A 15,633-nucleotide genomic window follows, 5' to 3' on the forward strand; every position below is an offset into this window, starting at 1 on the left:
GGACACTGAGTAAAATACAATCCCCGAACTCAAGGAACTTAAGACTTAGATGATAGAGAATACAAGTAAACAGGCACTTAAAAGAGAAACTCAGGTAAGAGACTGGAGGTGTAAGCACTACATGGAACATGAAGGACCTTGTATGCCACTCTTGGGAGACTGGATTTCTCGAGGCAATGGGGAACCATGGGTTTTAAACAGGGAATGCTTGATTACATTTGCATTTTGGAAAGAACACTCTAGCTTCAAGGAAGATAATGGGTTGGAGGAGGCAAAAATGAAAGACAAAGTGAACAAATAAGATGCTGTTGCAGAAATCTGAACAAGATTTGACAGGTTCCAAGACCTACAAAGATTGAGGGAAGAGATATGTAATAGTAACATTTGAGACCCTGACTTTCCTAGACAACACTCAAAGTACAATGCTAATCCTTGAACTATTTTTAACCACAATAACAAAATAATACTCACATCAGGCAAGTATAAAGCATACCTGGTGGCCGAGCACTATGCTATCTCATCTCTTATTCTATATCAAATTGTGGGAACCACAGTTGAGGAATGTATCTTTTTTTTTTTCTATAACCACTTGAATTTCACATGCTATGGGAAATATGTAACATAATTTAAATATACAGCATATTCTAAAGAAAAGCAAAATTGAACAGATCCAAGCAGCAAAGTTCCTCTAGGATTATGCAATCACTTCATTAGCCAAAAAGCTTACAATCTATAGATCCCATGTATTGTTAGGAGAGAAAGCTTTCCATAAATCTCTAATTACAGGGCCCTGAATTGATAAGGGGAGACAATGTGCCCAGACTACCCTGTGTCACCAGCTCTAAGTCACACATGAGACAATTTTTACAAATAAGACTGAAGCTGAAGGTTTCTGGGAAAGCCCCTTCCCTGCTTCTTCTTTTCTTCCTCCTGCCTGGAATGTAGACATAAAGCTGGGGCTGTAGCAGCCCTGTTGTAGCCATGAGATAATAAGCATGAGGACAAAGCACATGATAACGATGAGAGAGTACAAGAAAAGAAGACTGAGACATGGCTGTTCCTTTGTTGCTGCTGTACTAGCAGACTTTTTGTTAAGGGAGAATAATAAATCCCTCTGTGGTTAAGTAACTTTAGGCTAAACATAGTCATAATTTATATACTCTGAATCCCTTATAGAATAAAGCCTAGGCTACTTCACATTGCATAAGATGCTTCTCACCATCAGCTTCATTTAACTATCCAACCTCATTTCATTCTGTTCTCTGTCCCATACTTTCCATTCCAATAATTCTAAATCTTGTCAGATGAGCACACCCCAATGAGTTGTTTTTACCTTTCTACCTGTCATCCCCTTGACTCTCCCTTATCACTCCATTTCTTCACCCAATTAACTCTTTGTCAGCATTCCAGATTTCCTGGCTCCACTGGCTGAGGAAGATGCCCTGCCTTCTTCTTTTCACATTACCCCATGCACCAGTCACTACAATGAGTGTGCTATATTACAGCTATTTATTTATATATTTGTCTTCCCAACTACACTACTGACCCCTCAAAAAGAAAAAAGTGTCTTAGTTCTTTTGGCATTCTTAGATCCTGGCACAGTACCGGGTCAACTGGGGATGCTCAGTGAATGTTTGTTGAATGAATTAGATTTACATAAAACATGACTTCTTAATTAGTAAAAGTGATTACATAATACAGACTGTTAAATGACCCCTTTAACATCAAAAACTCATTCTCATCCATAAATTTGTCCTAAAAAAGTCTAGGCTATAGTGCAGTGCTGCAATCATAGCTAACTGTGGCCCTGAACTCCTGGGCTCAAACAATCCTCCCGCCTCAGCTTCCCAAGTAGCTAGAACTACAAGTCCAAGCCACCACACCTGGATAATTTTTTCTTTTTTGGTAGAGAAAGGGTCTCACTATGTTGCTCAGACTGGCCTTGAACTCCTGGGCTCCTTTACCCTCGATGCTCTGGCCTCTCTAAGGGTTGAGATTACAGGCGTGATCTACCACATCCAGCCTCATTTCTGCTTTTAAGCAGAAAAGCTGCAAAGAGCTGTAAGTCCTAAAGACACTTGACAAAGCCATCCTCATCTGCCTTAAAGGATTAATCTCACTTCCAATGGGAAGTCAGAAATGAAAACTAGGCCAGGCGTGGTAGCTCACGCCTGTAATCCCAGCACTTTGGGAGGCCAAGGCGGGTGGATCACCTGAGGTCAGGAGTTCGAGACCAGCCTGACCAACATGGAGAAACCCATCTCTACTAAAAATACAAAATTAGCCAGGCGTGGTGGCACATGACTGTAATCCCAGATACTCAGGGGGCTGAGGCAGGAGAATCGCTTGAACCCAGAAAGCGGAGGTTGTGGTGAGCCGAGATGGCGCCATTGCACTCCAGCCTGGGCAACAACAGCAAAACCCCGTCTCAAAAAAAAGAAAAGAAAAAGAAATGAAAACTAAACAGATGATCAAAGAATAAATTTTGTTATATTTTATTAGCAAAACTTGTCAAAACAAGGGTAAGCAAAGAAATAAAATCTCTTCATACCTGTCACATTGCTGCATTATGGAAATTTCTTTGATTATTTCCTGAAGATCTGATTCAACAGGTACTTGTTTAATTGCGACAACTTGACCGGATTCCTTGTGTATTGCTTTAAATACACTTCCATAAGACCTAAAAGAAACCAAGACATTATTTTTTTCCTATCAAACATCGTAACTATAAGATTAAAAGTCTACTATGAGTTTTCTGTGGATAGTCTTTTCTAGTTTAAAACACTATTTAAATGATTAAAAAATCAAAGTAAACAAGTAACAATTTTAAAAGGTAATGAATTATATCTTAGCTTTATTGCTTCAACTACAGACTTAAAATAATCAAGTTAACATATAATGAGTAGCTATTTTTCTTATGAATGAAAGAAACAGACTTGCGTTTGGTCAACTCAAACAAATGCAGCATTAAGAAGATATAAATGGAAATTAAAAGAATGAAATGTAGATTAAAAATAGCCAAAGCCTCAAATTAGGAGAAAAGGCTGATCTCAAGGAAAATGACCCCCAGAATATCAAAAAGTCACACTTCTGTTCAGAGTACCTTAACAGTTAAAACCCTCAGCTGGGGACCACATTAACATCAAAGTTAGAGAAGCAAGGAATCTGCAGCCATCTGCTTCTACCTGATTTACAGATCCAAGGTCTCTTTTTAAAAAGTTCCTTTCATTACCTTTTCCTCAAGAGAAAAACTACAAACTCACAGGTAAATAAAATGAGGAACAGGGTCTAATAGTAACTTGCCCAAAACCTGTCTCTGCTACAACTCCTGAAACTTTGCCAACTGAATATTCACGTGTTTTAAAAAGCAAAAACAAAGAAGGAAGAAGCCATTTATACCTTAGTATGAACTTAAAAACGAGGTTAAACACTACTATGTACTGAGTTCTTACTATAAACCAGGTCCTATGCTAGGTATTTTACATGCATTATGAAATTCAACCCTCACAATCATAAGGAAAAACACTATTATCCTCATTAAAAGATGAGAAACAGACCAGTAGGGCCAGAATTCAAACACATTCCCACCCCAAAAATCAGGTTTTTCTCACCATATTTTTCTACAGAAGAGAAACAAGAGCAAGCCAATGGAAAACATCGAATGTTTCCTAATATTAGAAATCTATGCAGAAGCCCTTCCAAATTTATAATCTTTTAAAATAAGTGAAAAAGAGACAAATAAGTGATAAAGCGGCTACTTCAATAAAATACATTTTATCCTCTCCTCTGTTTCTTTGGGCTCTCTGAAGTCATTTAATTTGGTTTGGTACCCAAAGTCACATTGGGCTGGGTGTGGGGGAATGTATGTGTGTGTATCTCCCCTTGAAAGCCGTATGTGTGTATGTGTGTATATTCCCTCAAAAGCTAACATAGAATTCAGTGCTAGATCATCTACTGTCAATTAGGCAACACCATCACTCCTTTCTAAGGACTCCTCAGCACTACGAAAGAGAAGCTGCAATCCCCACTTCCCAGAATCCCCTTCCCTGAATGGTTCCTCATTAAAAGTCTGCCAGTGAGAAAAACACGTATGTGTGAATGACGAAAGGAGAAACGATTTTTCTCCAGATACAGCTGTAGCAGATGGACTGACAGATATGAAGTGCATAGCAGCTTCCTGCTGAGCTTCCAACAGCCACCACTGCTGCAGACTGAGGTAGTTGGTGGGAGTTTCTCAAGACTGCAGGATTCCAGCAGATTCCCAGAGAGCTTTTGAGAAACACCCACTTCAGTGCTTCAGGCTGAGATCTTCAATGCTGACTTCGACCTTCAACCTTTGGCAACAGTTTTCATGAACTTTGCATCCCTGGCCCCTCCACAATTCATTTGAGCTCCTAACTTCATTACTAAATTCTTCATATCTAGAGTACATAGAGTAGCTTATCTTTTCCTTGATAGCAATATAGTTTTTGGTAGAAGTGTTTCCAAGGGAAAGAATCTTAAAGAAGAGAATCTTGAATTAGTTCTTTCTTAGATGTTGATATGGTTTGGCTATGCCCCACCCAAATCTCATCTTGTAGCTCCCATAATTTCCACCTGTTGTGGTAGGGACTCAGTGGGAGATGACTGAATCATGGGGGCAGGTCTTTCCCATGCTGTTCTCATGATAGTGAATGGGTCTCACAAGATCTGATGGTTTTAAAAATGGGAGTTTGTCTGCACAAGCTCTCTCTTTGCCCGCTGCCATCCATGTACGATGTGACCTGATCTTCCTTGCCTTCCACCATGATTGTGAGGCCTCCCTACCCACGTGGAACTATAAGTCAATTAAACCTCTTTCTTTTGTAAATTACCCAGTCCCGGGTATGTCTTTACCAACAGTGTGAAAACAGACTAATACAGATGTGTAGACAGTAATGACTTCAATACAAGTAACAAATAGTATACTGATGGTCTATGGCATTCAGTGGCAAACGGTTATTTAAATTATCACCCTTAGTTGCCTGGAGTCTAAGCAAAGCTTTAAAAGACCAAGTAGCTGTATCAATACAATGTATGGTGAAAATAAAATATAAGGACTATAGAATGGGCTGCTGCCTCTGCCTGCACTGGAAAAGTTATAGAACAAACACAGCAAGCTAAAGGCTTAAATGTCCAGCTCAAGACTGAGAGAACCAGAAAACTTCTGAATTTCTTAATTCGTACAGAAACAGGGTTGAGATTTCTGAAAAACAAACTCTAGGTATAGTCTTACTGGAAGTTGAATTACACTGCAAGTTGAATTCACATTAGCACCAGGTCTGTTATGTTAAAGTTAAGGCATCTAACAGTAAAGAGAAGTACCTAGAGAACTGGTATTAGGACATTTAGATAGATTCTCATTAATCTGAGTACCTTGAATCCCCAAATCCTATCAAGCCTCCCTTGATACCAAAAGCAACTCTGCCCTCCTGTCTGAGAAAATTAACCTTACAATGCCTGAAGACTCTATCTACCTCCTGAGGCAGTCACTTTTCAGCAGAATGCAGTGGTCCTCCAGACCACTCCACCACCACTTATTGCTTCCAGACCCAAAGTTATACTCAACTCCCATAGACACCAGGGAGACAAGTATAAAATTTAACCCAAGCAGCTACTATTCACACTAAAAAAGTTGCAAGATTTTGCCAATTTTTATCAGAACCCTAAAGAATATGTGTGAGAACAAATTCTAAGATTTCCAGAGAGGAAGAAATGTACTGATATGGATGCAAGACCAGAAATTCCAGACTCAGCATGTTAGCTCAAACAGTTGGGGGTGTCCCTAACAGTTGCTCAGCCAGTTAACTGAAACCTGGACTCAAAAGTGGCCCATATTAAGTGAGATGCTAAGTGAGCCTCAGTACACACCAAAGGAAGCATATCAAAGGCTCAAGGAAATGGGATACTAGAATGGATATATATTATAAGTGCCATGCTCACATACTCCCTAACTATGTTGACAAAAAGGGTCCAGAGGATACCAGCATCGACCAAAGCTCTATTAGTGCAGGGGAAAGATGACAAATATGCCAACAGTGAAACTGGCTCCTTGAGTTTAATAGATAACAGGATCCCAGCACAAGAGAAGTGGCAACAGCTATTCACCTGAGACAAAGTGGGAACAGTTACCATAATGAGTAACAAAGCAAGGCTGAATTACAGTTTTCTTTTATTGTACATTTAGGTCTTGATATTAAAGTTACACTAGCTTCATTTAAAAAAAAACTATAATTAACTGTCCTTTAAACACTGTATAAAACATACTTGGAACCTTTCTGGAGGGGAGGAGGTGAAATACACACAACATAAAATTCACTATTTTAAAGTGTACGATTCAATGGCATTTAGTGCATTCACAATGCTGTACAACCATTATCTGTATGTAGTTCCAAAATATATAGAATCTGCTTTCTGTCTCTACAGATTTATCTATTCTAGATACTTCATATAAATGAAATCATACAATATGTGACCTTTTATATCTGGCTTCTTCCTTCACTTAGCATAATATTTTGTAGGTCCAACTACACTGTAAAATGTACCAGTACTTCACTGCTTTTTATGGCTAAAAGGTCACTGTACAGACATATCACATTTTGTTTATTCACCTGGGATAGCAGATGGACATTTGAGTTGTTTCCACATTTTGGCTATTGTAAATAATATGCTATGAGTTGGTACCTTTATAATTAACAGTTATTTAATCATTTCTCTATCACTGGCTATATCTTCCTTCTTATTCCAAATCTTCTGTATTTTCTCTCTATTTTCTTTAGTCAACATTGTAAGAGGTTTAATTATTTTACTGATCTCTTCAAAAGCTTTTATATATACAAACATATACATATCTTTTTTTTTTTTTTTGAGACAGAGTCATGCTGTGTCACCCAGGCCGGAGTGCAATGGCACAATCTCGGCTCACTGCAACCTCCGCCTCCTGGGTTCAAGCAATTCTCCTGTCTCAGCCTTCCAAGCAGCTGGGATTACAGGCACATGCTACCACGCCCGGCTAATTTTTGTATTTTTAGTAGAGATGGCTACTCTACTAAATGACAATATGGTTTCACCATATTGGTCAAGCTGGTCTCGAACTCCTGACCTCAAGTGATCCACCCACCTCGGCCTCCCAAAATGCTGGGATTACAACGTGTAAGCCACTGCACCTGGCCCATATTTATCGTTTCTAATTTTTTTTCTATCTCATTAATTTCTGCTTTTTCTTTAATTCAATCTTCAGTTTCTTTTGGTATGTTTCATAATTTTTCTAAGTTCTTTAAGTAAGCACTAAGTTTATTTTTTGCCTTTCTTTGTTAGTCTAATGAAAGAATTTAGAACTAAAACTTTTAATTAGTTTTGCTATATTCCATAGATACTGGCACAATGTGTTCTCCTTTTCATTGTTTTATAATTTATAATATCCTCTTCAATCAACGGGTTACTTCAGATTATGTTTCCTAATTTCTAGTTGGTGTGGATTTTGTCATATTATAATTACTTATTTCTAATTTAGTGAGTATAATCAGTGATATGGTTTGCATATTTGTCCTCTCCAAATCTCATTTTGAAATGTAATCCCTAATGTTGGAGATGGAACCTGTTAGGAGACGTTTGGGTCACAGGGGCAGTTTCCTCATGGCTTGGTGCTGTCCTTGAGATGGTGAGTTTTCACAGGATGTGCTTATTTAAAGCGGTGTGGCAGGCCGGGTGCAGTGGCTCGTGCCTGTCATCCCAACACTTTGGGAGGCCGAGGTGGGAAGATCACCTGAGGTCAGGAGTTCAAGACCAGCCTGGCCAACATTGTGAAACCTCATCTCTACTAAAAATATGAAAATTAGCTGGGCGTGGTGGCAGGCACCTGTAATCCCAGCTACTCGGGAGGTTGAGGCAACAGAATCCCTTGAACCCGGGAGGAGGATGCAGTGAGCCACGATCACGCCATTGCACTCCAGGCTGGATGACGAGAGTGAAACTCTGTCTAAAAACAATTTTAAAATAAAAAAAAATACAACTGCGTGGCACCTCCCCTGCCCTATCTTGCTCCTGCTCTCACCATGTGAGACATCCGCTCCCCCTTTGCCTTCTTCCATGGCTATAACCTTCCCGAAGCCCTCACCAGAAGCGGATGCCGGCACTGTGCTTTTTGCAGTGTCTGCAGAACCGTGAGCCAATTAAATTTTTCTTTATTAATTACCCAGCCTAAAGTATTTTTCTTATAACAACACAAGAACAGCTTAATACAATCAGAAAATGTGACCTGTAAAAATATCTTATTTTTTAGAATTTGTAACTTTTCTTTTATCAATGGTCCTTTGAACATACACCAGAAAAGCAGGTCTGCAAGAATATATATGCATAGTTATATAGACATACAGGTACTTCATATATTTTTACTTTATATATATTTACATTTCTATAAAATCAAGTTTATTCTTCATAATGTTTAATCCCTCTATGTCCTTTCTCTTTTTTCTATCTGTCCAATTCTAAAAGAGATACATTGAAATCTCCCATGCAATTATACTTTTATTAGATGCCTCTGACATCACTAATAGCTTTTCTGTCATAAATTTAGCTGCCATGTTGTCTGACATGTTTTGTTATAAATTGTCCTTGATATTGCTACCTAATATATCTCTTTATTTAGTTGAAACCTTTTAAACTTTAATGTATCTAATATAAATATTGCTACTATTACTTTCTGTTTTTTTATTTGTATGTTTATCTATAATATTTTTATAAGAAATATCCTTATAGGCTATGCACAGTGGCCCACACCTATAATCCTAACAATTTGGGAGGCCAAGGAAGGAGGATCACTTGAGGCCAGGAGTTGAAGACCAGCCTGGGTAACATAGCAAGATCCCATCTCTATTAATAATAAATAAATAGCCTTATATTTCCATTATTTGTTTTACTTGCATCTCCTATAAACAGAATATAGGTAGATTTCGCATGTTCATTTACTCTAACAGTTTGTCTTTTAATGGGAGAATTAACATTTATTGAAAAATACACTTGATTTTATTCCTTCCATCATGTTCAGCTTATTTTTATTTTTTATTTATTTATTTATTTATTTTTTGAGACAGAGCTTCGCTTGTGTTGTCCAGGCTACAGTGCAATGGCGTGATCTCAGCTCACCACAACCTTCAACTTCCGGGTTCAAGCGATTCTCCTACCTCAGCTTCCCGAATAGCTGGGATTACAGGCGCCCGCTACCACGCCCAGCTAATTTAGTATTTTTAGTAGACATGGGGTTTCTCCATGTTGGTCAAGCTGGTCTTGAACTTCCGACCTCAAGTGATCCACCCACCTCAGCCTCCCAAAGTGCTGGAATTACATGCGTGAGCCACCGCGCCCGGCCTAGCTTATTATTTTACCTTTTCATTTTCTCTATTTCCTTGTCCCTGTTCTTGCTGATCTATAAGCTTCTTTTAATTCTGTTTTGTACCTTTATTATTTTGGAAATTCTCCTATACTTTGCCATTCCATTAAATGCTCCCTACCTTTCTCTCTGCTCAAACCGGCACATGTTTCTCTACTGTTATTTTGAAACCATGTCAACTATTCTTCTGCCTATATAAACTGTTTCCCTCACTAAGATATTCTTGTCATATCAACTACTTACCTTTTCCAAAATAAAATGAGCCTCAAGATCTAAAAGGATGGCCTTATGGTCACTTGCCTAACAAAGTCAAAACCTTCAAACGTATTAATAAGAATGCCGTAAGGGATGAACTAACAAAACTCTTGAACATCATTTCACAGCACATTTCTTGCTTTTCCCTTATATATATATGGCCTACTTTCTCTGAAAAAACACTATTACCAGATTTAGCACAAACTAATCTTTAAAATTCAGTATCACCTGCCAAGTTTAATTACTATTAAATACTATTCAATTCATACGAATATACTCTAGTTGAAAGATTAACATCATATAATATTTTTTAAATTGTTCTGAAATTATTTACATGCTTTCATATTTTTTGTACTTACCCTTCTCCAAGCTTCTCTAATACATCAAAAACTTCTTCAGGCTGCTTAGTCAAACTGTCTTCACTCAGCTTTTTTAGTTTACTGATTTAAAAAAGAAAGAAGAAAGAAAATATTTTCTTTAAAGACCTTTTACAAAATTTTTAATTTTTAAAATTTTACCAAGTTTTTAATTTTATTTTAATATATTCAGAAGACTCAAACAATATAAAAATATACATAGTAAACATTCTCCTTTCAAGCCCTGTTCCTCATGTGCCCAGCAACACCTCCAAAAATAATCACTTTTATTAGTTTTTTGTGAAACCTTTATATAAATATGAATACATATTCTTAATTCCACCCCTTTGAATATATAAGAAGCATATACACACCCTTCTGTATAAATATTGTCATGTTGTCTACTGTTTTCTCTTGACAAAACTATGTTAGAGATCTTTCCATACAGGTTAATCATCCATAATCCAAAACTCTGAAATCCAAAATGCTCCAAGATCTGAAATTTTTTGAGCACCAACATGATACCCACAATGGAAAATGCCACACCTGACCTCATGTAATGAGTCACAGTCAAACTGTAAGCACATAACACAATTTAAGGAAAAAAGATCCTCCCCAGCCCCCTTCAGCTCTGACATACCTTTTCCATGCACGCACAGATTCTCCCACCCAAGCACATCCAAAGAAGGGTAATAAAATGGCACAGGTACACGCCAGATGCACCAATGATAGGTTCCCCACGATGCCCCACACGGAGCCAAGACTGTGCATTACTCACTGTGGGTTTTTTTGCTTATTCTCTGCTTTGTTGGATAAAGACAATGTTGAAAATCTGAGTAAGTGACAGAAAAAGAGGAAGCATTTATGCTTATCTCTAGCACAAAAAGTCAAGCTGCTGGATAAACTGGAAAGCAATATGGGAAATGTCTTACAAAAGAGCATGGTGTTGGAATGACCACCATATACAACCTGAAGAAACAGAAGGATAAATTGTTGAAGTTCTATGCTGAAGTGTCAATGAACAGAAGTTAACGAAAAATTTTTCTTAATTGCGGAAAACCAAAATGAAGATCTCAAATGTGTACTGAAAGAGTAAATCTGTCAGCACGGCAGAGAAAACACACTACTTAATGGTATGGTGCTCATGAAACAAGCAAAGATATATCATGATGAACTGAAAATTGAAGGGAACTGTGAATATTCAACAGGCTGATTGCAGAAATTTAAGAAAAGACACATTAATTTTTCAAAGATTTGTGGTGAATAAAGCAACTGCTGATCATGAAGAAGCAGAAAAATTCATTGACAAGTTTGCCAAGGCCATCACTGATGAAAATCTGACAACAGAACAAGTCTATAATGCTGATGAAACATCACAGTTTAGTGTCAGTTCCCCAGAAAGACTCTGACTACAGCCCCTACAGGATAAGAATGCCATGGACAGAGTAACTGTCCTGGGAGGTGCTAATGCAGAAGGCACACTAAGTGTAAACCTGCTGTGTGGGAAAGATTGGGTTCATTATTAGACTAACAAAAAGGCATGGGTCACTAGGGACATCTTTTCTGATTGGTTTCACAAGCATTTTGTAGCAGTGGTTCAGGTTTGCTGCAGGGAAGCTAGACTGGATGATGGCTACAAGATTTTGTTATTCCTTGACAACTGTTCTGCTCATCCTCCAGCTGAAAAATCTCATTAAATATAATGTTTATTTCATGTACTTTCCCCCAAATGTGACTTCATTAATTCAGCAAGTGAGCAGGGTATCCTCAGATCAATAAAGAATAAATATAAAAACACTTTCTTGAACAGCCTACTTGCAGCAGTGAACAGAAATATGAGCGTGGGAGGTTTTCGAAAGCAGTTCAGCATTTAGAATGCTGTATATGCTATTGTCAATGACTGGAACACAGTATCTAAAGACACAGTTGTGCATACCTGGCACAATCTCTAGCTTGCAACTATGTTCAGTAATGATGATGAACAAGGCAATGACTTTGAAGGATTCTGTATGTCAAGATAAAAAAAAAAAAAAAAATAGGCCAGGAGCGGTGGCTCACGCCTGTAATCCCAGCACTTTGGAAGGCCGAGGCGGTGGATCACAAGGTCAGGAGACCGAGACCATCCTGGCTAACACGGTGAAACCCCGTCTCTACTAAAAATACGAAAAATAAGCCAGGCATGGTGGCGGGTACCTGTAGTCCCAGCTACTTGCGAGGCTGAGGCAGGAGAATGGCGTGAACCCAGGAGGCGGAGCTTGCCGTGAGCCGAGATCGCGCCACTGCACTCCAGCCTGGGCGACAGAGCAAGACTCCGTCTCAAAAAAAAAAAATAATTAAAAATTTTAAAAATAAATAAATAAAAATAAAAAGATGTTTGACTTCCTTACATATACAAAAAAATACCTTCAGAGTCTGTCAGTAAGTTGGAAGAAATTGATATCAAATAAGTTTTTAACATTGATAATGAGTCTCCAGTTGCTCATTCATTGACCGATGGTAAAATAGCAGAAATGGGCTGGGCACGGTGGCTCACGCCTGTATTCCAGCACTTTGGGAGGCCGAGGTAGGCGTATCCTTTGAGCTCAGGAGTTTGAGACCAGCCTGGGCAAACGGCGGAACCCTGTCTCTATTAAAAAATACAAAACATTTGGTGGGCATGATGGCACATGCCTGTGGTCCCAGCTACTTGGGAGACTGAGCCTGGGAGATGGAGGTTGCAGTGAGCCGAGATCACGCCACTGCACTCCAGCCTGGGTGGCAGAGTTAGACCCTATCTCAAAAAAAGAAAAAAGAAATAGCAGAAATGGTTCTGAATCAAGGTTATGGTAGTAGTAATGACAATGAAGATGATGTTAACATTGCAGAAAAAGTGCCGGAAGACAACATGGTGTGATGGGCTTATTTTAGGACTAAAGTGGAGTGCATTCTTAACAGAATAGGAAATCACGTCACTTTATAACATCAAAGAGAGACTTCTAAGACAAAAGCCACTGTTAATGAGGCAGACGATTCTCGAGGAAACATTTTAAAAAGCCATCCAAGCAATGGGGAAAGGATTCCCTATTTAATAAATGGTGCTGGGAAAACTGGCTAGCCATATGTAGAAAGCTGAAACTGGATCCCTTCCTTACACCTTATACAAAAATTAATTCAAGATGGATTAAAGACTTACATGTTAGACCTAAAACCAGAAAAACCCTAGAAGAAAACCTAGGCAATACCATTCAGGACATAGGCATGGGCAAGGACTTCATGTCCAAAACACTAAAAGCAATGGCAACGAAAGCCAAAATTGACAAATGGGATCTAATTAAACTAAACAGCTTCTGCACAGCAAAAGAAACTACCATCAGAGTGAACAGGCAGCCTACAGAATGGGAGAAAATTTTTGCAATCTACTCATCTGACAAAGGGCTAATATCCAGAATCTACGATGAACTCAAACAAATTTACAAGAAAAAAACAAACAACCCCATCAAAAAGTGGGCGAAGGATATGAACACACACTTCTCAAAAGAAGACATTTATGCAGCCAAAAGACACATGAAAACATGCTCATCATCACTGACCATCAGAGAAATGCAAATCAAAACCACAATGAGATACCATCTCACACCAGTTAGAATGGCGATCATTAAAAAGTCAGGAAACAACAGGTGCTGGAGAGGATGTGGAGAAATAGGAACACTTTTACACTGTTGGTGGGACTGTAAACTAGTTCAACCATTGTGGAAGACAGTGTGGCAATTCCTCAGGGATCTAGAACTAGAAATACCGTTTGACCCAGCCATCCCATTACTGGGTATATACCCAAAGGATTATAAATCATGCTGCTATAAAGACACATGCACACGTATATTTATTGCGGCACTATTCACAATAGCAAAGACTTGGAACCAACTCAAATGTCCAACAATGATAGACTGGATTAAGAAAATGTGGTACATATACACCGTGGAATACTATGCAGCCATAAAAAATGATGAGTTCATGTCCTTTGTAGGGACATGGATGAAGCTGGAAACCATCATTCTGAGCAAACTATCACAAGGACAAAAAACCAAACACCGCATGTTCTCACTCATAGGTGGGAATTGAACGATGAGAACACATGGACACAGGAAGGGGAACATCGCACACCGGGGACGGTTGTGGGGTGGGTGGAGCGGGCAGGGATAGCATTAGGAGATATACCTAATGCTAAATGACGAGTTAATGGGTGCAGCACACCAACATGGCACATGTATACATATGTAACAAACCTGCACATTGTGCACATGTACCCTAAAACTTAAAGTATAATAATAATAAAATAAAATAAAATAAAATAAAAAAGCCATCCAGCAGAATGTTTCCTTATCCCTAGCGGACCTATTTCCTGGCCCCTCAGCTGCTTCTGATGTTTCTTCTCACCTAAAAAAAAAACTACACAGTGTATAGTAACCTTTCAATCAAAAATCAGCATCATAGGTGAAAACTAAAAGCCTGCCGTTGTTTGTTGTTCCTGTTGTTTAAAAGCTGATAGAGGTATTCTGGTAATGCCACTGTGCTGCTTCATTACCCTGAACATATTTTTTTTTCCACTGTATTAATGTTATGCCATATTTTTTGCAGTTAAGTACTTATGCATGAGCAAGTATAAGAAAATGATTGCTTATCAGTAGCATGTAAATTCAGAGTCAGAAATGAAGGTGATGCCAAACAACTCCACAGACTGTCCACATGGGTGGCTGAGATAGTGACACCTTTCCTTTCTGATGGTTCAATGTATGCAAACTTTGTTTCATGCAGAAAATTACTTAAAATATTGTATAACATTACCTACAGGCTATGTGTATAAGGTAGATACAAAACAAATTTCATGTTTGGCCTTGGGTCCCAGACCCAAAATATCTCATTATGTATATGCAAATACTCCAAAAAACAAAACAAAACAAAATTCAGAAATCTGAAACATTTATGGTCCCAAGCATCTCAGATAAGGGATTCTCAACCTGAATAAAGCATCAATGTTCTTTTTTACAGCTGCACCCTATTCAATTACAGAGATATAGCATATCTTACTTGCCCAGTCTTTTGCTTATGGACATCCAGGTTCTCTTTTGATATGATAAACAATGCTGCAATGAGTAACCTTATATATAAGTCAATGAATGAATGAATGAATATATAACCTTATATATAAGTCAATGAATGAATAAGTCATGTGCTAGTATATATGTGGAATAAATTCCCAGAAATGAAACTGAGAATACAGACACATTCACACACACATAAATATAAAAGTAGATATGCTGACAAATAAGTATATAATCATGTAATAATATAATTTTAATAATGTAGTATAACATAAGATCACTATTGTCATAACTATATGGTAATTATTAAAATTATTGATTACATTATGGTATATTTTACCTATTATAATTGTATGTTATATAAATATATATACATATACACTGATTTCAGCAAGTTGTCCTCCATAGAGTTTGTACCAATTTATTCTCCAACAAGTAATATATGAGAGCCCTTCTTTCCCACAGTTCCATCAATAGGGTATTTAATGAAATTATTTGGATTTTAGCCAATCTGTGATGAAAACTTATTAGCTCAGTG

General features: G+C 38.1%; 1 protein-coding gene across 6 annotated transcripts in view; it reads right to left on the reverse strand.

The window, feature by feature from the left end:
- STK3 (serine/threonine kinase 3) overlaps nucleotides 1–15,633 on the reverse strand; it is a 505,519-nt gene that overhangs the window by 444,390 nt on the left and 45,496 nt on the right. For all 6 annotated transcript variants that reach the window (XM_063606446.1, XM_063606445.1, XM_063606449.1 and 3 more), the window contains exons 2-3: nucleotides 10,021–10,101; nucleotides 2,552–2,680 (exon numbers count right to left, since the gene is read on the reverse strand). In XM_063606446.1, the coding sequence (XP_063462516.1) occupies nucleotides 2,552–2,680; nucleotides 10,021–10,101 (210 nt within the window). The remainder of the gene's footprint in view (nucleotides 1–2,551; nucleotides 2,681–10,020; nucleotides 10,102–15,633) is intronic.

This window comes from Pan paniscus, chromosome 7 (assembly GCF_029289425.2).
Source record: "Pan paniscus chromosome 7, NHGRI_mPanPan1-v2.0_pri, whole genome shotgun sequence".
Lineage (NCBI taxonomy): Eukaryota > Metazoa > Chordata > Mammalia > Primates > Hominidae > Pan > Pan paniscus.